Source organism: Poecile atricapillus, chromosome 6 (genome assembly GCF_030490865.1).
Source record: "Poecile atricapillus isolate bPoeAtr1 chromosome 6, bPoeAtr1.hap1, whole genome shotgun sequence".
Lineage (NCBI taxonomy): Eukaryota > Metazoa > Chordata > Aves > Passeriformes > Paridae > Poecile > Poecile atricapillus.
The window spans coordinates 18,928,747-18,952,119 of NC_081254.1; the positions used below are offsets into that span (position 1 = coordinate 18,928,747).

Below are 23,373 nucleotides of genomic sequence, written 5' to 3' on the forward strand. Positions count from 1 at the left end.
ATGCTTGGTTTGTGAGAACCTCTTACTGTGTCCTAGTGAGGATCCATTCTTAGCAAAGAACCTGCTTTCTCTCTGCATGCTGACGACATTGCAGAACATGGGTTGTGTCAGATTTGCCTGTCCTTTCTGGCAGGACAGTTTGTTGCGAGGATACTTAAAAGCTGGGGTTTTTTCTATCTAAAGAGGAAAGTAGAGTATTGGAGTTGTGTTTTCCCATTAGAGCTTGTGCTTGATGAAGGGAAAGGTGATTGCACTGGGTAAAGATGTCCTGCTTCCCTGCTGCATGTGGAGCTTCCTTGGGTCCTTGGAGGGATCTGCTGCCTCACTTTGCACTGGCTGAAGCATCAGCTTTTCTAGGTGCCTGTATAGCATGAGAGGGCTGCCTCTGTTTTACAGCTTTCCCAACAGAAACTGAGCAGGGCAGGTTGCTGCATCTGGCATCTCCCCTGGGGACCCCTGCTCAGAGCCAGAGTACCTGAGGGGATTCCCCTGCCCTGGGCTGTGGGAGCCCAAAGGCACTGGCCCCACCCAGCACAATGGCAAAGCCTGAGCCAGAAGAGGCTCAACCTTCCTGCTGGACATGAAGTTAGGAAACAGGGAGGGGGCTTGTTTTCCTCTTCCTACTCTCTGTGTGGACTTCTGTTGTTCTGAGGAGCCAGGTGTTTGATATGTAAGTGAGGAACATGAACTACTCTTCCAACTTCAGCTCATGTTCCAACTCAGATTGCCTCATGCTGCTGCTTCTAAGGATGCTTACCTTTACCTGGGCTACTGGCACTTGATTTCAGAATCTTCAGATGCAGATTTGTGCTTTCAATAACCACACATGCAGAAGTTTAAAGGGTTTGTGCCAACTTTTATTATCTTTTTTTGGAAATGGGATTTGGGGAAGGGAAGGAGATGTGCAAGGAGGAGCTGATTGTTGCAGATGGGGATGTTTGGGATGTATGCTGGCAGCAGTGTGTCTGACCAAAATGACTGAAGCAGTAAAGCATGACAGCCAGGACACTGCCTTGGTGGATGTGCTTCCTTTACAGGGTTTTTGGTTTTAAGGTCTACTTTGTAGGTTATTTCACATACAAAACAAGAAAGCATATTTTAAATGTCTCTGTATGTATTTGTATATATATATAAGATAGATATATATACACACAAATATTTTATATTCTTACAACCCCCAGCTCCTAAAGGTTTCAAGTCTGAAGGGCCATGTGTATATATGCATTATAAAGAGATGCTAATTGACTGAGACAAGACTTCCTTATAGGCTGTGTGATAAATAAATGGGCAAGATATTTTTCATTGAAGTCTTGCACGTGTGCAGAGAATATGGTTCAGCCAAGCACCAACTGGCAACCCCCTTCAAGCTGTCCTGTCTCCAGCTATTTCCTGCAGGGGTGGTGTGAGGCTGCTTGTGCTGTCCCAGGAATCTGGGGGGCTCACCCCTGTGGGGCTTGGAGGTGCAGATTGAAACATACTTGGTTTTGCTGCCCATGGGTCAGTCACCCTGCATGTTGGGGCTCCTATTTCCCCATGGGACTTCCAGTAGACTCTTTAAGTTTATTTTACCATGGAGGAGAAGGTTTGGTGGGCAAGAAGGGAAGGGGTTTTGAAGGGGAAAGACAGTCAAAATTCACCATACAATAGACAAATCTTCATAAAGGTTCGTCTGCCTGCTCATCCTTTTCTCTCTCTCTCCCTGTCTCCCTCTTATGCTCTCAAGTTCACTCTCATTCTCTGCAGGACGTACGCTGTTGTAGGGCTAAAGGTCTCCTTTCATCAGGCTAAGGTCAAGTCCCTGGTTGGCAGAGGGCAGCCCTTCATACGGGCCTGTCCACAGCGTACTGGCAAGGGCTCAGGTTGGAAGCTGCTGTCTGCACCGCTGGGTAGGTGAAGTTGGCGTGCTGCTTGGCCTTCAGCCGCAGGCTGGCCAGACTGGAGTTGCACGTGTCCCTGTACATGTAGGGGCTGGCTGTAGAGGCGTAAGGACAGGCACTGGATGAGACAGCAGAGTTGAGGCTTGGGCTGTTCAGATTATTGATGTTTCCCAGGTTGTTGAGGCTAGGGGCCGGTACTCCGGTCACCGCAGTAGGGACCATGGATGAAGGCATGGTCATTGAGGTGATGGAGCTGGGTGGGGAAAACATGGGCTGGGAGGAGAGGGGACTGACATTCATGGAGTTGAAGAATGGAAAGCTCTTGGCCGAGAGCGGACTGCTGGCAAGCCCCTTAGTGGCCCAGTTGTTGTACGAATAGCTGGAATACATGTCATCATAAGGCTGCATCAGTCCATTGAATTGGGCTCCAAAGCTATTCTTGCACAATTCAGCCTGTTGGTTCCTCTCTCGTTTCCTCCACTTAGCTCTGCGGTTTTTGAACCAGACCTGCAAGAGAGAGAGAGGGAGGGCATGGGAGTTGCTCTAGCTGACCTTGTAAGTGGCCTTGCCCTGGTTTCTTTGCCCAGCAAGACAAGAGCAGCTGAAGGGCTGGTGATGCTCCCAGGGAGATGGGAGGCTGAGCATCAGGAAAGAGCTGCAGCAAGATGTCTGGGCTTCAGGGTCATCTCCCAGCAGGAATCACGAGGTGGTCCTCAGTCAACAAGCAAAAACCCAAACCACTGCCATTTCACAACACACAGAATAACCCACCTCACTCAATAGATGCCCTTTATACAGGAAAAAGAGAGGAAAATACTTGCTGTATTTCCAAGTGACCACAGCCAGGAGGAGGGGTTGGGATTGTGTGACTTGGGAGCAAAGTATTTGGGGGATGTGGCTTGAAAGCTGCTGAACAAAGGAAATAACTTCTCTTCTTTTGACTTTACCTCAGGACTGCCTTGGAGTAGGATGTTGTAAGTCTGTCTTCTAACAGGAAAATCTGTTAGTGTTAGAGGGGTTCAAACAATATAACTTCCTAGAGCATGGAAGCTGCTGGAAGGCTACTCATGGTGCTGCTAACTCATATTTCTGGTAGCAGAGAGAAGCTCTCACTCCAGCTGGAGCACTGCCACACCATGCCTGTGACTGCACATTGGTTTGAGAACCCAAGAGTGCCCTCCAGCAAGGGTAAGGTTGGGGAGTGATGGTATTGCAAGGAAGGGGTCTGCTGGGTCAAGGCAGTGAGCTGGTGGGGCTCTGTGGGGCAGAGCCTGAGCTTTGTATCTACCTGTGTAATTGCAAGGTGGCCCTGGATGGGGAAGGCACCACCAGCAGGTGTGCCTTCCTGTATGTGGCAGGATGTGTCAAATCTCAAGTGCAGACCCTGGTGAGGTGTTTCCAAGACAGGGACATTTTCTAGTGCTCCTAATTCCTTCTTTGATTTGGGAACAGCTTGGCTTCTTCCCCACAAACTCAGGCCCAGGAAGGTGGAAGGGCTGCAGTCCTACCCGGACTCGTGCCTCTGTTAAGTTGGTCCAGACTGCAATCTCCTCCCTGGTGCTCATGTCTGGATAACGGTTTCTCTGGAAAGTGGCTTCCAGCTCTTGGAGCTGCTGGCTGGTGAAGTGTGTCCTCTGCCTCCGCTGCTTCTTTTTGAGCGAGCCGTCTTCAGGGTTGGAGTCGTCCGTCTGGTTTTGCTGGGACTTCTCAGTGTCTGTGTGAGAAACAGAAAGATGAGAGATATCCCCTGAGTTAACTTGAGGGCTTGGATGAACTTGGGGAGCCTATCCTTGGGGCAGCCAGTGCATGCTCAGTGAGGTCCCCTTCCACTGCAACCACCATGAGGAGTGGTCCCATCTCCCTCCCTTGTCCTTGCAAGCAGGCATCCACCCAGCACGAAAGCCAATGTCCCCTTCATGCAGCACAACTTGCCTTTGTTTATCTTCCATAACAGATGTTAGCTTCCAAATGTCTGGATTTAGATTTTCTGAACTTCCAGTATTTGGGTTTCATTTATCACACTTCACATGGGGGATAGTGGCAGAACTTACCCAGATCAGAAGGTTCCTACTCTGCTTAAAACTCCCTGCCTAAGGTGTCCTTTATAAAAACTGAACAGAAATTGACACCTATGACACAGCAAAAGATCCACTCATGTTTCTGTGGACAAGTGATGGGAAAAGGCAAATTGCAAATTGACACCAAGCTGAGGCTCTTCAGTTAATTCAACCTGAGAAGCACAAATTTTCACTCCCATTGTTGCTTAGGTGCACATGTTTTGATTTTTAAAAAATAGGGTAAGGCCTCTCTTAGACCTTACCATTAATCACTCCAGAATCTCCCTGGATTCTGCTCCTGCCTTTCTCCTGATTCACAGATCCCTCTCCTAGAGGCAGTGTCTTTTGTTTCACTGCCCATTGAATGAACATCTCAAAACTCTCCAGTGTTCACACTGATATCTCACTGAAATGTATAGCTCAGGCTCCTTCTGGGTGTCAAGTCCCAGAAGCCAGCTGCTTCCCTGTGCCACAGCACAGGGAATACAAGCAGGCAAAATGCAGACACGAGGAGAATGCAAATACAAATATCTTCAGATATTTAGTTGTCCTCCACAGAGTGCCCAACTGCTCAAATGTGACACTTTCTTTTATGATGGAAGAAAGCTATAACTTGTGTTTAATTCTGCTGGGAATCAAGACAAGTCACCATAGAGGAAAAATTTTCCAGTGAAAATAATTAATTTCTGATGTTCAACTCCTTCCTCTGATCTAGAAGCCAGGTGAAGCATTTCCAAATGAAAATCAGGTCTTCAGCAGGGAGAAGCGTTGTTCTTTTACAATGGGAAATAGTCAGCTAAACTAAATAAGAAGTTTTGAAAATAGCTCCGAAATTGTACCACTTGGAAGAAGAACCTTTAAAAAAATCCTAGCATCACTCTGCTAAAATTGAAATTTTTGTTTGGTTGCAGTTATTTGAGTGGAAGCTAGTTTAAAAGGCTTCAAAGTCCAGAAAAATCTCAGCATGAAGATGTTTGGTACAGCCCCTTAATGAGTAGGGATGCAAGGAGACAGCATTCTGGAATACAGTTGAGTCAGGGAAAAAAGAGATTCCACAAGTCAAATGGATGTGCTCTGGAATAATTGGCTCTGTCTTTTCCATTTAGTTTTTACGGGGGATGCAAAAGGCCTAAAACACTTGAGCCCCCACAGACACTGCTGCAGGAAAGTGCTGTGCCGACAGCAGGTGCTTTAGTGAGGCCCAGACCTGGAAGATGCTCCCGTCTCAGGAACCTGGTGCCACTACTCTGTTCCTATGACAGCCTGTTAATTCAGGAATATTTTCCTTCTGTTCTTGGAAAACCCTCCTTGTACTTGCCTTTCTTCGAAGGGAGCAATGCTGGAGTTGCAGAAAGCATTTGCAGGAAATGTGCTCGCTCTCCAGGGATGAAACCCTGGCTGCAGTCAGTGGTTTGTTCCCCTCCAGCCACCTCTGCTCCAGTAGCATGTCCGATGCTATCCACCAGCAGGAATGTGAGTGCAAGGACAGTGAGATGGCCATTGCTCACAGCAGTAGGGTATAAGTTGGTTCTTCTGAGCAGGAAGGTGCTATGTCTTGTTCTCAGCATCAGGACCAGTTTGTGTTTCCATCCAGGGCGTACCTGTACAGGAACTTTCCCAGCACACTCTTGAAACAAAGCCATAGGAATTGAAAAGTGGAATGAAAGAGCTTGGTTGAGGTCTTGCAGTACTCTTCTCATTTTCATGAGCCTCTTTGTTTGTGGATCCCATATTCAGCAGTACTCTTGGAAACATGCTCTTAATGTGGATTTTTATAGTGGTTCTTGCCAAGGAGATAAATCTGATTTATCTAGCTCAGTGCTCTAAACCAGTATTGGATGCAGGAGATTCCTGCAATATCCATCTCCAAAAGAGATTAAATGGGGAGTGATTCCACCCATCTGAGCTAGTTATTAGGAATGGCTCAATACAGATGAATGGACGACATTTCGTTTGTTCATCTGCTCATTATGGGTTAATTAGGAGCCTGATGCATAGTGTTCTCACCAAAGTCCCTGACAAATATTCATTTCCAAAGGGGCTGCTGTGAAGCAGGAAGCTAAGTCCAATTGGAAACTCCTGCCCAGGACTACCCTTCTTCACCCATGAAGAAACTATACCAAGAGGGAAAGAAAATGGAGTGAAACCACTGATTTACAGGCTGCATCTGGGTGAAAGAGGTCACAATGTATCTTGTTTGGTATTTGTCTTCTCAACACCCTCTGGTATACCTACTTTTCATAAATCTTAAGTCTAAGGAGAAGTAGGAATCCCAACTTCGAGCCTTGAAAAATCTCTGTAGTTCATCTTGGGGTCCTCTTTGTTTCCATACCTGCTACCTGTGTTTCTTTCTGTGTGTCATCCCTTTTCTGTTTCTTCTATAAGCAGGGAATAGGTGTCCTCTGTAAAAGGTACAGAGTTTTGACTGATTGCAGTGAAGACCAAACTGTGGCAATACAGGGAAAGAAAGGAGCCCACAGAAAGGATGTGGGTGCCTTGAATCCATGCTGCGGAGCACAGTATGGGGAGATGTGTGGCAGTTCTTTACCTGCCTCACTTCTCATCCTCTCCCCTGACCTGTGCTACCTGATGAAACCTAACAAAAGGGGGTGTCACCAACCATGCCATACAATTGTAGGACACTCGAGATCCCTGAGTGCTGAGCCCAGATAAGCAAGGTTTGTGTTCACTTCCTCAGGATCTCTTACTTGTGTGGATGAATGAAACGGGGCCAAGGAGAAGTAGAGAGGCTGCTCTCCTGAGGGGGAGTCAAGAAGTGCCAGAAGTGAAGCCCTGCCCCTGTCTCAGGAAGCCCTTGTCTATTCTGCCTGGCACTGGTGATGCATGGCTGCCATCAGCCTCTGGTGCAAAGGCACAGGCTGCCAGCATCTGCACACAGGTAATGCTGACAGTCACCTCCCAGAACCATTTTATTTCTAGACTGCTTAAGACAGTGGGGAGTGATGTAGCCACATGTCCAACGCTTATTGTCACCCCAAAATAGGTTGTAGAATATATCTTGTACACGTTCGCCCACTCAGTGAAACTACTGTGGCCATAGCTGGAATTAGCTGCTCATGCCTGATGGAAAGAAAAGTCAATGCCTAAATTGGCACTTCTACAGCATGCCAGGGTGGGCTCAATAGGGAAGGCCACTTGAATGGAGACACTGCCATGCATCCAAAGCAGCTGACAAGGAGCCACTGAGCTTGGGGATGTGCCCAACTAAGGTACGTGTGCAGTAGGGAATTTGTCGGGTGGATTCTCTGACTCTAGTTATCCCAGCGTAACTCCCTTCATGATACTTTCTCTGGGGAATTTTAATCTGCATCATTATCCTTATTAGCTTTTGAGTGCGGGTGAGCCTGGAGGCTTTACACGGAGAGCAGCAGGCTGTCCCCGGCCCTCACTCCCTCATGCTGGCACTGGCAGAAGCAGCTTTGCATTGTCCTGACATCCAGAATGACAGGAGGTAGAGTGGTAACCGGACAGATGTAAAATCCAGCGGAAAACATAGCATTTGGTAGCTGATTTCTGAACAGGTGTGAATGGTTTATCAGGCTTCTTATTCAGAGCCTGATGAAGAATTCAGCAGGCCTGGGGTTTGTTCAGCCTTTGGGAATGGTCAGAAGCACCTCTGTGGGAGAGCAGCAGAGCAGTGTACCAAGGCACAGATGAGGAGAATTTTTCAGTTAAAGCAGGAGCAAGACAGTGCTTCCCTTTCATCTTAATGCTTGAACCTGGAAAGTTCAGCCTAAGGTTTACCTTTACCATGGAAAGTTTAAACCCAAACAATTTAAACAGAGGTAAAAAAAAATAAAACAGCCGTTTAAAATTAGGTGTAGTCTTCTGTGCCTTGGATACTTCCTATGTAGTGGGGAGAGCTCTTCTGCTCTGGGGAGCCTGCTTAGGCAAATACAATAAAATCTTAATTGGGCTATGACCTGACTTGCCTGGCTCTGGCCTGCCATGGGCTTGTACCCTTGTGAGCAGTGGCTTCCTGCAGCCATGGCCAGATGTCCCCACCACTGGGTTGATGTTCTCACCCTCCCAATAGCTGTCATTGCAATATGGACCCTTACGCCTTTGCCCTGCTTGTTGGCTCATTGCAATATGGACCCTTATGCCTTTGCCCTGCTTGTTGGCACAGCCATGCTGCTATGGCATTTTGCTGGCTCCCAGTACAATGGGAAACTGTCCCTCTGGAAGCACTGCAGCCAGCTCCTGCAAGCCATTGGCTGCCCAGATCCACCCACAAGGATGGCTCAAGGTTTTTCTTGTATCTTGGGCCTCACACTCACCGCTGTGGTCCTGCCCTTTGCAGCTGTGCTCGTGTTGAGGAGTTCCAGAGTCCGAGAGAGACAAGGCTGGGCTGCGAGCCTCTGCGTCTGCCAGCAGGTTGAAATCCATGGGGCAGGGATGGGTGGTGGAGAATGAGGAATCTGAAAAACAGTAGTCACAGTGTGATCAGAGAGATCAATGTGTGTGTGACCTCTCCTCATCACCTCCAGCAGGGATTTGCCTTGAGGAAAGGTCTAGGAAAATGAAAGGATCCCAGTGTGATCCTTGGACACGTTTGAGTTTCTTGGCTGGAAAATGGACATACTGGGCTTTCAGCTGAGCTTCCCTATAAATCAAGGATCATCTAGTGACACTTCTATTTGCAGCCTTCAGAGAAAGAGCCTCCAATTTATAGGTGACATTCAGACTGAAATAGCAACGCCAGGAGCATGCTGTGTAATGGAGATCTGAGGAAGTGGTTTTGGGCCAGCCAAGGGCTGTTAGCACCTTCCACAGTCATCCCACCTCTCCCATCCTCCCTGCCCAGCTTCCCTCCTCTTTCTCCCTTGTTTCTCCACAAGCTGGTGAAGCCTAAGTAAAGCTGTTCAGAGAGCACTACATGCACACATCCCAAAAGAAAAGTATTCCTGTGCCTAGCACTGATAGAAAGGCACATCTGCCTGCACAGCCACTGCTACAAGCAGAGACCCAGGCAGTGCAAGTAGACTCCTTTGAAGTAGAAAAGGACCTCTGGAACCTGAATTAACATGGGAATCACATTTCACACACTTAGGTGCCTGGGAACGAGTGGTCCTGGCTGCAGTAAGAGCTTGCTTCCAGCATTAGATCATCCTGACTGGACGCTCCCCATGTCCCCTCAAGAGACTGGCCTGTGCTGGTGAGCCATCTTCCCTGGCTGAAAGCATCCCAACTGGGAAACTGTCAGTGCTGCTCCCCACGACTGCAGGAAGCATTGTGACTCTTCTGCCACCTCTTTCACAGCTCTCTGTCCCAAAATCAATTATTTTCATCATTCACTTCCTTATGGGACCCTGCACCCTCTACCTGTATTGCCTAAAGGAGCTCAGCTGAGAGCACCACTTTGTTCTGGACCACATTAGATGCTCATGAAGAGGCAGGCATGAGACTTAAGTGTTCCAAGCCTGGCTACATCCCCTTGGAAAGGTGAGTTTACCCTGTGTTAACCCCTAATATGAATTTTGGATCATAACCCAGCAAAACACAGGATGTTTCACTGCCACTGGTGCACAGTTTATGAAGGCAGGATCACTTTGAGGGGACCACAGCAGCTTTTGAAACTTTGGCCACGCCCAGCTGATAACTCACCTTCCCAGCTAGGGATCCTTTTCCTCTAAAACACAACAGCTGATACACTGTGCCAAGATCTGAGACCTTTGGGTTTAGGGAAGTTTGGACCAGGTGTTTGGGATTTTCAAACTTTAGGAGACCAGTTGAGAAGGCTGGATCCTGGACGGTGAAGGATTGCCCAGCCCCTCAAATCCATGCGTGTCAGGGAGGGAACGTGCTGAAGACAGTCTGGACCGTGTTAGTTTTTAGACATGTAAACAAAAGATTAATCACATAGCTGTTGTACCTCATTTGGAGGTGGATGACAGTGACTAAGAATGTATTTTCAGAGCTGTCTAAAGCCTCCTTTAGTCAATTTGCACAAGGCTGCTGCCAGGGCCCTTGTCAGGGCTGATCCCCATACTTGTAGTGTGTTTTCCAGGCTGTGATGAGAGGGAAAGGAGCCATTTCTAATGGTTATCTGGCTGGCTTCTGCAGCAGATCTCACTCACAAAACCCCTGCAGTTTTCCTTGCTCTTCACTTCGCTTGACCTCCACTGCCTCTCACAGGTACTGGTGGGGTAGTCTCAATACTAACCTCAGTCAGTGCTCTCTGGAAGCAGCACAAAATGAACTAGGATGTCGTTCTGGATTCCCAGACCTTTGCCTTGCTCTGGGCTTCTTCTCTCCTATGGGAGAGAAATGGCAGGACTCTGGCTTTGCCATGAGGCTGGTTTCCACTTCCACTTTGTGGCAAGCCTGACCTTTGATGTCTGCTGGCTGTGTTAAGCTCCTGGCAACAGCCAGGCACAGCCCTGTTGCATTCTGCCATGTGTACATACATGAAGTGATGTGACAGGGGCTGTGTTTTCTTTAATACCTTTGCATGGAGTAGGAGAGTCCATCTGCTGCTGATATTGCCATGGCTTTTAGCATTACTCTCAGAATTATGCAGAAACGCGCGGTGAATTAATTCCATGGATTAAGTCTTGATTAAGATGTGTGTCACTTTGCTGTCTCAGAATTTATTAAGAGCCCTTCTTGAGTCTGCAGCAGATGGAATTTCTGCCCAATGTTTGTAGATGATAATTTCCCCTCTTCTACTGCCATTTGCATATGATTGCATCTGTCAAGCACAATTTCCTCTCTTCTAGAGCCTGACTCTCTACTGGACGATTTAAGGAGGAATTCAGATCCTTGCCTTGCTGTAACTCAAGGAGAGTGTCCTCCTGTGCAGGGTCCTGTTTGCTCTTTTTTCCACATCTTACATTGCTTTCATCTGTACAAACTACAGCGAAGATAGGAAAACCCAGGGGGGAGTATCTTACATAGACAACGGTCCATAGGCATAAATGACAGCACAAGGTACAAGGCTCAGGAGAGCCTAGTCCTGGTATTGAAAATTTATGCCCCATCCTGGATTGCACCAGTGCAGTGGTTGCAAAGTTCATCCAAGCTGCTGGACACAACATAGCATGTTTGGCCTGCCTCAGAGATACAATGGGCACTTAGATTAAAACTGGTTATGAAGTGTGGCCAGTATTCAAGTTTAACCTGGGACTTGCGGCTGAGCACAAGTTTGCTTTGTGAACTGAACTTAAAAGCAGGAGGATTTCAGAGAGATGTTGTATGTTTATATGTAATTGCATAACCTATTACACGTGCCATATGTGGTGACATCAAGGAATGCCTTCTCAATTTGCTCTGAGCAGGTCACGGAGAAGCAAAAGCATGGGGAGAGAGGGATCTTTTCAGCATGATTATAAAAGCAGTGAAAATCTGCAGTGGTGGCTGCATGTGTATTTACCCAAAGGCAACCCCATGCTACTGACACAAAAGGCTGTAAGGTATTCTTCTAGATTATACACCCTTTTGGATTTTAAAAAAGGAGCTTTTGTCCACATTGGCTAGATCTTGCTGTAGGCAGAGACATTAAGAAAGTCAACGCTAACCTTCATGGCATTTCTACTAAGTTGTTTGCCTGGTCTGAATGAATCAGTGGAATTGGCACCTCAGAAATATTTTTAGATTAAATCAAATTTACCATCTTGATCTGACCCTTCATCTCACTTTCTTTTAACATAAAAGAACAGTTTCTTTAGGGACAGCTCCTGTATTAGCAACAAGCAGTCAGGCTTGCTCAGAGGCTTCAGCTTTGTAAAACTAGCCATGGCTCCCAGTCTGCTCCACCACCAGTAACTCCTTCCAACGACGTATGCTATTGCCCTGGAGATAAAGGTTCCCAAACCTGTAACAAACACATCTCTTCTTCCAGTCACTGCCCATGTGCACCCTCTCCTTGGTGCCCATGTGAACTTGCTGTGGCCACCTGTGCAAGACCCTCCAGCCAGACAGGGAATTGCCATCTCTGCTCCACGGATGTGGTGGAGCGCAGGGGAAGGGCAGTCCTGGCTCTAGGCCTTTTCTCTTTTCAAATGCATTCCCTTTCTATTTCTGTGTCAGTTCCTGACTGCCCAAGCCGGGGTCATTTAGGCAGTAGAAGGAGGACACTTCTTCGTGAGGAGGGCTACCTTGTTTACCTGAAAAGAGAAACAAGGGTCCCTGTGACCCGCCTCCTATATCTCAGTAACACACTGCTCCATCACCTGGGAGCAAAGAGGTTTTGCTTGTTTTGTTGTTTTTTTTGAAGGGGTGGGAAGGAAACAAAAAGGCTGACTTCAAGCAAAGTAAACCTAATTATAGGAGTGGCTTTTGTGATGTGAGTCTTGCCCATAGAGAGCTGCCTAGAGACTGACTTGTGTGTGTGCTGCTCAGCTCTCTGCACTGCCATTGGCAGCAGGCTTCTTGCTGGACCTGCTTTGGCAGGTTGATCTGGAAGTGAAAAGCTGCCTCTTGCATTGTTTCGATGTTATTTGACTTCCCATGGGCACACAGGGGTGCTTCAGCAAGGACCTGATGCTTCAGGTTCCAAGATAGCAGCACAGTGACCACTGATGGCCCAAGGATAGGAGGGAAGCTCTAAGCTGGCCTCTCTGGAGCAGATCAGCACAGCCCTATGGACCTGTGAGTTTCTTGCCTCCAGCCAGGGCCAGAGTAGCTGAATCTTCTGCTTGGAATTGCTGATCTCCACAAAGAGTTACCCCTCAGGCTGAACGGTGCTCCGCAATCATTTGGGGGGAAGTGTCCTTTCATTCTTGCATCCCCTGAGGTGAAGGTATGATGTTACACTAGATTCTTAGGGTCAGAGCTGCCTCTTCCTGCTCCATCAATCGCAGAAGTCAAACTACTGCTGATTGCTTCACTCCTCCCATGCTTGCGTTCCCTGTGTGCCGGCTTACTTTTACAAGAGACAAACATTTGGGACTTGTTCAGGGAATTTAAATGTGCGTTTTCAGGAAGATGATCTGGCTTTGTACTTTGGTCCCTGTGAGGGACTGAGGTAAGGTGGAACAGCCCCTGCCTCTCCCTCTGCTCCTTGTCAAAGAAGAAATGATTGGGAGTCTGCCTGTTCTCTTGTGGAAGAGCATTTTGTTCTCTGGATGCATGTGTTTGTTCAGGCGATGGTGCCATCAGAGTGCCTGTGGGCTGGAATTACAAGTGCCACATCAGCACAGCACATGAATCGTTCAGCAACCAAGAGTCAGATTCTCTGCTGGCCAACACAAGTGCTGCCTGTAAGGGGCTCTTTCCCAACTGCTAGAAAGCAAGAAGGATGGGGTGCAAAATGAGTTAATATTTGTTTCCTTGAGACTATAGAAATATAACTATGGGGAGACCAAGGTCACTCACTGCTAAACATCTCAGTGTAGCTTTAAATCTCTAATCTTAATGGAATTGCAGCAGGAACCAAGAGCAACCATTAATCACTGGAAGATAAACAGCAGCAGCCAACTGGTGACCCGGAGCACAGGGCCATTATGGGACAGGAGAGCAAGCTGCCTGCCTCCAAAAACATCAGGCTGTGCACAGCCTCAGGCTGCCTGAGCAGTGGTTTCGGGTGCACACTCAGAAGTGGATCATCGACCTCCAGCAAGGGCTGAGTCACAGGTTATAATAAACTTTATTTCTCGATTTAGTCCCTACAGCTGGGCACTAACCCCTGAGCTCCTGAGGGTGGCTTCGTATCGGTGTGCTGCTTTGAAGCTTGGAACACAGTTTAGGGATTTTATTCCTCTCATCAGTAGGAATTGCCAAAGCTCCCTGAGGCACTTAGTGGCTTTGTTGTCAGAACAAGTTGTCTGGCACTGCCCCACACATGGATTGGGCTGCAGAGCACTAAGAGCTGTGCATGGTGCCACTGAACTGCAATAGCCCAGGCTCTTGCTGCCAGGCTTCCTGGCCACAGCCAGCAGCAAGGACCTGAGAGCTGGCAGCTCTCTGACGAGGGGTCCATGTTATTTCTCTTTTTGTGCATGGCTCTAAAGAGAAGTTGCCAATAATGTGAGGTGGGAAGAGAGTGAGGAGGTAAGGTGCTGTCACTGACTTGTCTTATAATGTAGGTAAAGCTATATGACTGATCTGGGATTGTACCCTTCATCTCAGAAATCACATAAATGAGCATATCTGAGCTGGTGGAGGTAATTAAGTTAAATTATTTTAAGTGCTCCCAGATCCTCAGATAAGAGGTGCTAGGAAAATGCCCAACCATGCTGGACACTGCCTATTGCATTTCCTGGGGGCTGGAGGCAGCCTGCAAGATGAGATCAGGCCACTCGCTTCCCTCACTTTGACATAAACCTCCAGCTGAAGAGGAGGATGATGGCTGAAACCGCTGCTCTGGGTAGCAGAGGGTTAATAAACTGACTGTATTCCAGAGGATTATCACAATGGAAATGTCCCAAGGATTGACAGCTCCATACCCATGTCCACAGCAAAAAAAGCCCACAATGGAATGTGTCCTGTTCGCTTATTTGATGGGCTGCACTGTGCCCCTGTTGTGTGGAAGAGCCCTGATGTCACCATGCCCCATACAGAGTGCATCGTTCTCCACACCAGGTGTGTCTGCAGTCCCCTGGACTGGTGCAGACCCTGCCAAGGTGAAGCATTGGGTTCTGCAGAGGCAGGATAATGTGCTTGGGCTTGGCTTAAAGCAAGTTCTTTGCAGTATTATCTTTGGACCTCAGTGCTACCCTTAGCGTACCTAGATTGTTTCTGAAATGGTGCACAAAATTTGGTAAAAAATTGCTAATCTTAGCATAAAAGAAAAGCCCTGCCAGACTTTTCTGCAAAGTTGTTTTTTCCCCTAAACTGAACATTCACAGTTCTTGCATTCTTGTTAGCATTGTGCTTCAGGTCTCACTGTGTCCAGCTGTTTTTCCAGTGTCCCTTGGACTCTATGTCTCTGTGGGGTGTTTGGCACCTTGGATCCACCAGCCAGAATTGCGATTTTCTTTCTGACAGACTGTGCAGTTATATTAATAAAGCTACGCTTTGTTATGGCTTACTTAGTTTGTTAGGCGTCTGGAACAAAATAATTCAGCAAAAACTCAGTTTTGCCCAAACAACTTTACATCTCACAAAGTTGCTGGCATGGTGTGGATCCATCATGCAGGAGTGCTAGGAGTGAGAGCATGGTCCCACAATTATGGAAGAAGAAAAGTCATTTAGGGAAATTAATCCCTTTGTTTTGGGGAAGGGAGAAAAAAGACTGATTTCAGTAAGAAATTACTGGAAATAGAAATGCCTAGGAAAATCTTGCAATTGAAAGAAAGGATCTTCTTAAGTGGAGTGTCAGCACTGGCCTGGCCAGAACGTACCGTACCGACTCTGTTCGTCCCCACCTGCCCTTGACCACTCCTGCAGCACCATCAGGCTGGCTCCAAAGCAACTTGTGCCACTACTGAGGGATCTGTCTATATCTGCATGAGAGAAATAGCTGCACAGACACAGCGTACAAGGGATCGTGATCTGCTCTTGCAGAGCCAGGAGCAAGATGAGACAGTTGCAAGCCAGGATCCCGGGCAGGAATGAGAGGTGCAGGCAGCCTGTCTGCAGCTCAGCTGCACATGCGCTCCTCGTGCAGCAGCAAAGGCCACCAGGGCCTGGCATCAGCAGATAGGTATGTGTTGCTGTATTTAGTTAGGAAATTGTATAAATTTGACTAATTATTCTGACAGTCAAAGGAAACTGGCCTGATTCCTATGGGGGCTGTGCTTGCAGAAGCTGGGCAGGGTCATTTCTGTATCTCTGTGGCTGTAAAGTTGGCTCATTTTAGGGAAGCCCAGATAGCTCTGTGACTCCAGCTGCTGTTAGAAGATTTGTATGCAGATGAAGGGCAGTGGATGAATTAGATGTTATCAAAGATGTAAATTATTCTCACAATTAGTAAACAAGCTCAAGAAAGTTCCTCATCAAGTGGGTAATGCAAGGGGTTGAAGGTTGGGATGGATGCCCTGCCACCAGCATGTCACACCACTATGGCTGTCTGACCTCCATGCTCTGTAGAGCTGCCAGTGTCTGCCATCCATTACCACTTCTGGAAATCCTTTCTGGAGAACTTCAACTTGATCATAAACATTTGTTCTATGACAGAACTCAGCAAAACCAGCAGCTACAAAGAAGCTTTTTTGGGGGAAGGGGTGGTACTAGATCGTTGTTTTAAAACAACCTGTCTGAGCTCAGTGGGTTGCAGAGCTGCAAAGGGAAAAGGGGTAACTGCCAGGAGTTCTGTGATGGCCCCACCGACCACCGTGGCCAACAAGGAGCTCTGTTGGTTAAGGAAACGAGCCCAGAAAGTGCTAGCTTGCTCCGAGGGATGTGTTGTCTCAGTGCAAACCCGCAGTGCTGGAGAGAGCTGATGTCTGCCGTGCTTGGCTGTAAAGTTCCCTGATGATTTGTCTTTTTTTTTTTTTCCCCAAGTAATTTGTATTTAATTTTTTTTTTTTTTTAAAGCTCTCTGGCAGGCAGCTCCTTGCAGAATGAAGACTGCCGTGAATAAAACAAGTGGATTGTTTCAGTTCAGAGTATCCCTCCCCTCTTCCTTTCGATACTGCAGCTGGTAGGGCTGGGGCAGGAGGGGGGGTGGCTCCGGGAGGGATGCTGGAGCTTGCTCCCTCTCCACACTCTCCATCTTTATGGACCTTGCGACATGCCCTGAAGGTCAGCCTGTTTACCCAGACACTGTTTGAAGGGGCCGAGGGAGGCAATTAGCAAACACTGCCGGGGCCGATCCCGCAGTGCTTCGCACACGGCCTGTGCCGGCAGGATCGGGCCCGCGGATCGCCCGGGTTTCCTGCCGCGGGCGTTGTGCGTATCGGGGGCGAGGAGGAGGAAGGGCAGCTGGATAAGCGGAGAGGGCTAGCAGCCCTTCTCCAGGAACCTCTCGCCCAGAGGCCCCACTCGAGGCCGCGGCGAAATGTCTCGCCTCCCTAAATCCAGGGCACAACAGCCACTGCAAAAGCAAAACCAAGAGGTTTGACTTTGGGAATCCTGAAATGTGGGAGTGTGCTGCCTAGGGACGGTGTATAAAGCCTGTCTTTTTTTTTTTTTTTCCTCCACCCCTACTCCACCTCCCCCACCCCCGCCAAATCCTCAGTTTTTCCATCTGCTCGAGGCCGCATCCCATGCGGAGCCCTGGGAGGTAGGCAGTTTGGGTGGGTAGGAGAGGAAGCTGCAGAGCCCTAATTACTCAGCCAGTCTGGCCCTCGGGCGATCCCATCAAAGCGGCTCGGAGAGAAAAGGGATGGGGCAGAAGGATGTGAGCCATCTCACAACGCTGCTGCCTGGGTCACACCACGTCCCGTCCATGGGCCAGCCTGCTCCGGGAACGGGGCTGCACAGCTAAAAATGCCTCTGCCCGCCCAGACCCTGAGAGCGGCGTCTGCTGCAGCTCTAGGGCCGGGGAACGGCTTGCCAGCCTCCCACCCTGGTCTGCGACTCGGGCGTATCTCCGCTCAGGCACCGGGGCATTGTTATTAAAACCCACCCAACACAAAGTAAGCTGTGAAACCCTGTTAAATGGGACAAGAATGTCCATAGTTTTCATTGCTTTGGTATTTATCTCTGCTTAGGTATGGATCCATATGGAGGCTGACCTTTATAGTTCGATTAATTTACTGTAACGATCTAATTTTTAAAAAATTATCCTAGTATATCCAGTCCTCTAAAAAGTCTTATTTACTTTATTTTGGAAGAAAAACACTATGCATTTACTTTAAAAAAACAAAACAAACAGCCTTGAAATAAATGCTAACAAAAAACCCCCCAAAAACCCCAAACCCAACTCACAGAACTGGAGGTTGGGATATTGTGGCACCAAAAATAAAACTGATGGAACAAAAAGGGAATTTCATGTGGTTTTCATTGTCAAGTCTAAGCTCAGAAACAAACAGGAAATAAAAATGGCTAAAACAAAAGAGATTTCTTTTAAACTGTGTTCAAATCTAAGTGGGGAGCTGCTTTATGTGGGAGGGATTCTATGTTTATTTGCTTTTCAAAAAAAGGAGTAAATAAAAATGTCCACACGCAGACAGGTCAACTTGATTTACCATTAAATACTCATGTTTCACAACGGTCATTTATAATCAGCTTTTTTAAAAGAAAATTAGACTCATATAAATGGCAGCATTGCAAAGGGGAGAAAAGGCAACGGGTGGTAGGAAGGCTGCTTCTGTTTTAAATAAGGTTGAGGGGAAGAAGGAATGGAAAGAGAGATGGAAGTAACTGTGAACCTCTAGTCATTTGTTTGATTCCATCTTTATACTTCTGTTTTTGCAGATAGCTCATCAGGTGCTGAGCCTTCCAGCCTGTGCCACACTACTGATATTCCCCAAGTACCAATTTATTGTATTTATTTGAAAAGAGGAGCCTATAGGATCAGTGCTATGTGATTCACAGTAGCATATGTGCTATATCCTCCCAACAGAAGTATTTCTTAGGCTCTCAGATTTGGGATTGTGAACTTGCTTGATAGGGGTCTACAAACAGGTGTCTCAATCACAGTAGCTCTGATGATAGTTTTTAGGGGTTAATTTAGTGCATGCAGGACCCAGTTCCCCCAAGCTGGGGATCTGCTAAAATACCCAGTAACTATAGCCCCATTAATGCATCTCAGAACATTTTGAATATTTGAAAAATCAGAGGGACAAAATTAAGACCAGTTTCTGCAAACCCAGGTCTGGTTTCCCTCTTCTTTTGCATTATTCAAAAGGGTGTAAATGTTTATCTTCTGGTGGAGCTGTGGTTTAGGAGATAGCAAAGAGCATCAGATTGAGGGTCAAGGGACAGAGGCTATATTTCTGACTCAGATCAGGCAATTCAGCCAGAGCTCCATTTTTCCTCTGTTCAACAGGGATATTCCCCTTCGTGCTAAAGAATCCTGAGATCTACGTATAAAAAAGCTAGGAGGCTCCTGAGGAGAGAGAGCATAAGGTTCAGGTCTTCAGAAATGAGTGTCCAAAGCTGAACCTACACCCTGCAAATCAGTGGGAAATTTCCTGTTCAGGGGTAGAGGATTGGCTCTCTTCCTGAATCTGCTTGGTAATATTCTGACACTGACGGGAAGGGAAGAGAGGGACCTCCCTTGTTCACTCCCCACCTCTTTTTAAAGCTTAATAACAGAAACGTCTCTCTTAGCTTCTGCCCAGCTAGATCTCCTTGGTCTTTCCTGGAAAAAACTTCTAATATTTAATTTTTTTGCCAAAACCCAAGAGATCTATTGCTAACTATCCCACAGGAATTACTCTGGCTAGGATGCCATACCTGTCCTCCTCTGGGGTCACAGAGAGATGAGGATTCAAGCAAATCCTTTCCCACAGAAGTGACACCCCCCCCCCCCCTTTGCCGAGTCTGGCTCTGGTCCCTTGTGCTGCCAAGCTTCCAGGATCAGACTGTGGACTCCCTTAAATGCCCCAAGGAAGCCCAGAGCTAATAACCAGCTTCATTCAATTCCCAGTCACATTATTATCCAATCTGCCAGAGGCATTAATATTCAGAGGTGAGGCAGGAGGAGGGCAGGGGTGCTAGTGAGGGGGAGCAGCACACAAAGAGGAGGAAGGGAAGTGTGGCGGACTGGGCTCAAATTTTCCTTCTCCAGCCGTCCGAAACCCCAGCCTATTTCAGCTGGGTGTTGACAATAGAGGGTTTTTCAAGCCTCAGCACGAACTTCGATACCAGCTGGTAGAGACTGTTCCCCAGCCAACAGCAAATGCCCAGCCTTGGCACAGCCTAATGCCCTCAGCCCCAGTGGCCCACAGCAAAAGGGGGAGCTTCGTCCCCTCTGCCATCAGGCCTTAAGTAAATAGCAATCTCCCATTTTTAAACTGCCAGATAAATAGCTGAGCCTGCACAGAGACGCCACAGCCTCCTGTTTCTGATCCTCCTCCCTCCATGGTACCACAGCCTCATCCAGTTGCCTTCCTGATGCAGTGTGGACAGCTTGAAACCAGCAGTTCTCCCCATCTGGAACTTTGTCCCCAGACCCAGGTACCTCCCCTGTCCCCAAGGCCAGGGCACATGTGCCAGGTCACGAGACAGACCTCATGTCCCCTGCTCATCTCATCTTCCTTTTGGAGCGGTCTCCTAGATCAGGTTTCTGGCTTTTTCTTTTTGGCAGTCTCCAAAGTCAGCCTCACCTCTCAATCTCAAGGTTTTCGGTAGCATCCGACAGAGAGAAAATACCTTTTTTTTTTTTTTTTTGCCAGCTCTCAATAGGGAACATTGGCAAATTGTGACTGGATTGCAAAAGTATTGGTTAATCTATTAATTGCCTGAATTAAGCCCTTATAGAAATGTAATGGATATTAATTGAGGCTTGCAACAGTTTCTATGACGAATTTTAATATTGGGTTTTAAACCAGTGCCTTGGACAGGAATATAGGTGGGCTTGAATGGACAGAACCTGGGCTGCAGGTCAGTAAACCCAGGAACTACAGTAACAGCAGGAAAACCACCGCCCTTGCTCAGATCCCTCTCCAGGCTGGCACAGGAAGACGTATGTCGCTGAGGTTGCTTATGAGGAGTACTAGGCATGATGTGCTAATTTGCTAATGAAAAATTATTAAAAAAAAAATAAAATCAAACTCTGCTCTTCTTCAGACAACATTTGTGAAAACTGAAAGCAGCTACCATGATCGGACAGTCTCTCAGGAGCCAGCAGGCAGCCTTTTGTCCCTCACAGCAAAGCACCATCAAAGCCTGCACAAACACCCATCCCCTTCAGCTCACCAACAGGCTGAGGGGCTTGCACACAGTTCCAGGAGCCAGAGAGACACTGATCCCATCACCAAAAGTGGTCCTTCCCCTGTCTTTGGAAGATGGGACAGGAACTCTGAAAGACACCTTCCTGAACAGCTGCTTTTAGCATCTTCCAAAATTGCAGATGGGAGACAGCCATTTCACCCCTATCATCTTGCCTTCCAGGCCATGGGAAGACCCACAAGTTTGTCTGGGGGACGCCAAATTCCTCTCTAAGCTTTCAGCACTGGACTCCCTTAGAAAGTGGATGGATCGTGGGCCCGTCAGTCGGAAGGCGGTTTCCCTCCCAGGTGAAAGAACGGGATGGACATGAGGGATTAGTTTTGATTTCTGCACTGCCAGCTCGAAGCATCAGACGGGTGCAGCTGCCAGGGGCTCACCTCCAGGCTCTGCGGGACACCGGTGTCTTGAAGCAGCGTGTTCCTCTGCGGCCGCCCGCGCGGAGCCGACCTCTGCAACTGGTAACCCGGAGGGCCGGGCGGGGAAGCGGTGCGGAGCCCCGGGAGCTCCGGCCAAGGGACTGCTGCCCCGAGCTGCCTAACCCCATCGGGGAGGAGGGGGGAGCTGCGGCAACCGCCGTCAGGCAACAGCCTCTGCAGGGCCCTGCCGCGGGGGGGAATCCAGCCCCCTCCCCGCTCGTCCCCTCAGCTGTCCAGCCGCGGGGGCGCCGGGTGAACGGCCGACAGGTGTGCCCCGCTCGGCGGCACCGGGCCCGCCGCCCCCCTCCCTAAGCCCGCTCCAGCAGCTGCGGCGAAGCGCCGGCATCTGCCCCCGCCTCGGTCGCCCTCCCCCGCCGGAGCCGCGGCCAGCCGGGACGCACCCGTTCCTTACTCCCGCTCCGAGGTGGAGGTCGGGGAAAAGGACACGGGGGTGCCGCACTGGCGGGCTGGCTCTTCCCTAGGAGCGGCACTCGTTGAGCGGGGAATAGACGGGGCAGCGAACAGTACCGGGCTCCGTCGAGGGCCCGCTACAGTTGGCCAGGCTTCCTGGGCACTCAGCGGGACGGAGGGACGCCGCTCTGCACCGTGTCCCCCGGCGCCGGGGAGGCGAGAGAACCCGGCAAGCACCCGGAGGCCAGACAGCCGGTTCTGCCCGCAGCCTCCCAGCGCCGGGCCGCCGCGCTCCGCCGGGGAGGCTCGATGCCCCCGGCAGAGCTGCCGCCGGGTCGGCGCTCCATCCTCGCGGCCCGACCAGGTCTGTTATTCCCGGTCGAGTCCCTGGAACCCCATCCGCCGGCGCGCCACAGCCAGCGGCGTCCCGGGGCAGATTCGCTCCGTTCGCGGGGGCCGGCTCGCTTCTTCCCGGCGCTGCAGGGAGGTCGGCTCTGCTGTAAACAGGAGCCAGCCCTTACATAAATATCATTTATCCAACTGTCCAAAAACCGTCGGGCTGCCTTCCTTTTCCCCGGCGACATCTCCCCGCCTCTGCTCCCTGCGCCTTTCTGCCCCGGACCCTGCAGACAGCTGAGCCGCAGCCCGCAACGCCGTTATTTACAGCGAATCCCGGCTAATTTAAACAGCCCCTGCCACGCTCGCCCCAGTGGAAAATGACTAAGTTTAGCAACGGCGAGAAACTACAGCAGCGCTTGTCGGGAAGGGGCCCGCGTCGGCCCCGAGGGGACGGTGGGAGCTGCGGCACCCCGACGACGGCGAGTAGGGGGTCGCCGGGCCCTACAAGGGCAGAGCAGTGGAAGCGCCGCGCCCTACTGCCAAGCGGGCAGCGCTCCCGGAGCGATGGGGAACAGTTCAGCCACGCACAGCCCCGGGACTCCTTCTGGATGGCAGAGCTCTATCCGCCCGCTCTCACCTGGTTGCCGCCCCTTGACCCACAGGAGGTGACGGAAAGCCGGCCTCGCGCAGGACTGGGGCTGACCCCGTACTGCCGAGCAGAGCGCACCGAGCCACCCCGCCGGGGATGCTCTTACCCTTTGCCGGCATCGAAAAGGTTACGGCCGGCTGGGCTAGTATGAAGGAGCTCAGAGAGAAAGAGGGGAGAAGCTCGCCCTGAAGGCCAGGGACGGAAAGACACTTACAGTGGCTCCAGATGCGGGTTCGGCTGAGCGGACTTAATCCTGCGAGAGGGGCGAAGCTGGCCGCCGCCCCACGCCCCGAGCTGCTCTGCCGCTGTCAGAAAGTAAATCCCCCCGGCTCCCCAGCCACTCTGCGCGTCGCTGCCGGCCCGCGGCTCACGGGGAGGGCGGAGGCGGAGGGCGCCGGCCGACTGCCTCCCATTCACCCTGGCCATTCACTTTATGGCGGGCGGCCGGCGCCCCCCGCCAGCTGCACCGGGCGCCCCGCTCCCGCCCGCCCCATTCCAGCTGCGCGCCCGCCGCCGCCCGCCCCGTCCAGCACCACCCGCCCCAGCACCGCCCCCGTCCGCGCCGCCCAATCGTCCCGCGGCTCATTTACATACGGCAGCAGCTCTGCTCTCCGATTGGCCGAGAATGGCGGAATGCCGCGCCCCCCCGCGCTGACCCCGCCCCGTCCCGCGCGCTGTGCAGGGCGAGCGGCGGGGCGGGTGCGGAGCGCGTCCCGGGCGCGGAGCTCCGGTAGCCCGGGGTGCGTGGGCACGGCCCTCCTGCCCATGTGCACCGATACACTGCTCTTATCGCTGCACAGCCCGCCTGCCTTGCTCACCGCTTGGCCATCCTCTCCTCTCAGTACTGGCACGGCCAGCCTGTTGGGGTTTTGCAGTTC

General features: G+C 50.0%; 1 protein-coding gene across 1 annotated transcript; it reads right to left on the reverse strand.

The window, feature by feature from the left end:
* Nucleotides 1-849: 849 nt before the first annotated feature.
* Nucleotides 850-22,972, reverse strand: PITX3 (paired like homeodomain 3). Its single transcript, XM_058841761.1, has 4 exons — nucleotides 22,710-22,972; nucleotides 8,236-8,376; nucleotides 3,386-3,591; nucleotides 850-2,384 (listed from the first exon to the last, which is right to left on the reverse strand). Exons 2-4 carry the CDS (start codon nucleotides 8,342-8,344, stop codon nucleotides 1,821-1,823), a joined length of 879 nt encoding a protein of 292 aa, XP_058697744.1. The 5' UTR covers nucleotides 8,345-8,376; nucleotides 22,710-22,972; the 3' UTR covers nucleotides 850-1,820.
* Nucleotides 22,973-23,373: the final 401 nt, after the last annotated feature.

Bases quoted from the DNA above. Each gene is read 5' to 3' on its own strand.
- PITX3 (XM_058841761.1), bottom strand. From the start codon at position 8,344: ATGGATTTCAACCTGCTGGCAGACGCAGAGGCTCGCAGCCCAGCCTTG. The intron at 3,592-8,235 runs GTGAGTGTGAGG...TTTCTCACACAG, and splicing joins CAAAGGGCAGGACCACAGCG to ACACTGAGAAGTCCCAGCAA. The intron at 2,385-3,385 runs GTAGGACTGCAG...TCTCTCTTGCAG, and splicing joins TAACAGAGGCACGAGTCCGG to GTCTGGTTCAAAAACCGCAG.